Raw genomic sequence first — 2,500 nt, forward strand, 5'->3', positions numbered from 1 at the left:
GCGCGTGAGAGCAACGCCGCACAGATTAAATGAGATTAAGCCGCTCGACGGATCAATTAGAGGCGGAATATCAGACGGCAACACGAGGCCCGGGCCGGAGACAACGAGGTTAGAGAGGAGGGGGGGAGGAGAAGAGAGAGAGAGAGAGCGGAGTGTGTGGACAAAAGAAAGAACGAATGGTTGGGAAAGGTGGAGAAGGAAGGGATGGGGGTGGACGACTGAGGAGGGGAGGAAGTCGAATCATACAAGATGGAGCCAGAAACAGCGCGAACAAAAATGATGGATTTTGAATGCTGAAACTAATTTTTATATCAAGTAAATTTATAATTAAAAAGTCACATAAAAATTGTGTATTATATATAAAATATATACATATAAAATATGTATAAAAGTATACATAAATGTAATAAAAATAATCATATAACAAAACGGCCATTAAACTGTATAATATATTATAAGAAGAAATGCTAAATGAGAACCGAAAAACTAAAACTTAATATTAATATATTTATTCATTTGTTTATATAAAAATAAGAATTATATCTCTAAGTTGTTAATATAATATTTCGATATAACTAAAATACAATATCAAAATAGTGCCGGATAGGGCTGGACGATATGGTCAAAAAGTCTTGACAAACTCTTCGTTTCTGAATTCTCTGCATTTTTGAAGTCATTTATTCTTAATAACATTACATCGGACGCTCATCGTCGCCGTTTATTGAGAAAATCGCTAATAATGTCGATAATTATCATCAACGATTTAATCGCCCAGCACTAAGGCAGGATATTCCCACTTTTTGGCGTGTTCACAGCTCAGGAACTAGGAACGTAGAGATTTAATCAGATTCTCGCGCTCCATCTCCGTTATCAAGAAGCCCACGACACGGCACAACACACACACACACACACACACACACACACACCATTTTGATCATCTCCAAACACCCCGGCCTCTCTTCACCGGTTGTTATTGTTTGTAAATGCTGCGAACGTCTAGGGAGAAACTGGTTTTCTAGGAATGACCCTGCTGGATAGTTACTACAGCTACGTGGAACGAAGATGCCTAAAATAATACAATACTAAAAGGAGAACCCCAAATACAGGCATAATAACGATCACGAAGAGGTTTAAATAAGCAAATATACTGTATACGGTCCTAAAATATATAAAGGACCACCCGATTTTAAGTAAGCAAATAAACAGGCGAATAAAGAAAACGTAACTGCTTTAAGTAAGTCACTAGAGTACCAAGTGAGCCCAGCTACGCCGCTGATGTCCACTCAAAAAAAACCCGGTGCATGACGGCTTTGGCTGGACAGGAGGTACAGAATGGTAATAGAGCAGCAGGAAAGGCAGTGCAGAGACAGACGGAGAAGAAGACACAAAGGAATCAGACAGGTAAGGGCTAGGTTAGTTTCTTGCGGATGTGAATATGTTCCGGCACATCTAGCCTAAGGCACGTCCCTCTGGAGGAGAGCGCGTTCTGTGCAGACTTACCATGATATAATGACGTTGCATTTCTGACTTCTCACTGGCCAGCTTGTCACATTCGAGCTTCAGACTGGAGAGAGAAAAGACAGACTGGTCAGTGAAAAAACATGTAGACACTAGACATATATTATGCAACAGAGGCTGAAGAAGTTCAGAATGTTTCAGACGGGTTTTTTTTTTTTTTTTTTTACATTCTTTACATTCTATTCAGTAAATGTGGAGGAATTTAATGTTGACACACGGTTTATTTTAGGAAAACCGTACAAAAATATCTTTATTATGCATCACGTCTATAGGCTCCGAAAACAGCAATTAAGGGTCACCGAGTTTTAGCCAATCAAATGATTAACTAATTACAAAAAAACATCTGGCTGTCAATCACTGAGCATGAGAGAAAGTTTTGATAATATTGATAAAATTAATTGGATAAAATTCAATAGAATATTAGTGAAAACTAAGTGAAATAAAAATGAACATTAAAAGTAAACAATTAAAAAAATTATTTTGATTACATTTATTTACAAACAACTTAGTGGTTTTATATATATATATATATATATATATATATATATATATATATATATATATATATATATATATATATATATATATATATAGTCAACATTTAAAGAGAATCAAATAAGTTTTAGGACAACTTTAATGAACATTTTGATCCACTTCAAAATGTTCACACACACACATACATATACATATAAATATATACATATACATATACATATACATATATACATATACATATATATATATATATATATATATATATATATATATACACATGTCATGTCATGTCAACAAAAACTTTTGGATGCAATTAAATCGCAATTAATCATTTGACAGCATTTATAATGTATATTATTATAACCAAGAGAAAGTGTCTGGACATATTTATATAATGCCTTTAAATAACCTGAATTTCCTGCAGGAGCACCACAGCCAACTGTGCCTTCAGCATGTGTGCAAACCGCTAGCCTTTTTAAGCTACATG

The 2,500-nt window shown here is 34.9% G+C and overlaps 2 protein-coding genes across 5 annotated transcripts in view; both read right to left on the reverse strand.

The window, feature by feature from the left end:
* The window catches only part of LOC122327734 (CUGBP Elav-like family member 5), a 1,183,696-nt gene that overhangs the window by 980,893 nt on the left and 200,303 nt on the right, over window positions 1-2,500 (reverse strand). The window lies entirely within an intron of this gene.
* Window positions 1-2,500, reverse strand: part of tle5 (TLE family member 5, transcriptional modulator) — a 24,860-nt gene that overhangs the window by 7,804 nt on the left and 14,556 nt on the right. For both annotated transcript variants that reach the window (XM_043223336.1, XM_043223335.1), the window contains exon 3: window positions 1,501-1,564. In XM_043223336.1, coding sequence (XP_043079271.1) covers window positions 1,501-1,564 — 64 coding nt within the window. The remainder of the gene's footprint in view (window positions 1-1,500; window positions 1,565-2,500) is intronic.

The sequence above is a fragment of the Puntigrus tetrazona genome, chromosome 22 (genome assembly GCF_018831695.1).
Source record: "Puntigrus tetrazona isolate hp1 chromosome 22, ASM1883169v1, whole genome shotgun sequence".
In the NCBI taxonomy this organism is placed as follows: domain Eukaryota; kingdom Metazoa; phylum Chordata; class Actinopteri; order Cypriniformes; family Cyprinidae; genus Puntigrus; species Puntigrus tetrazona.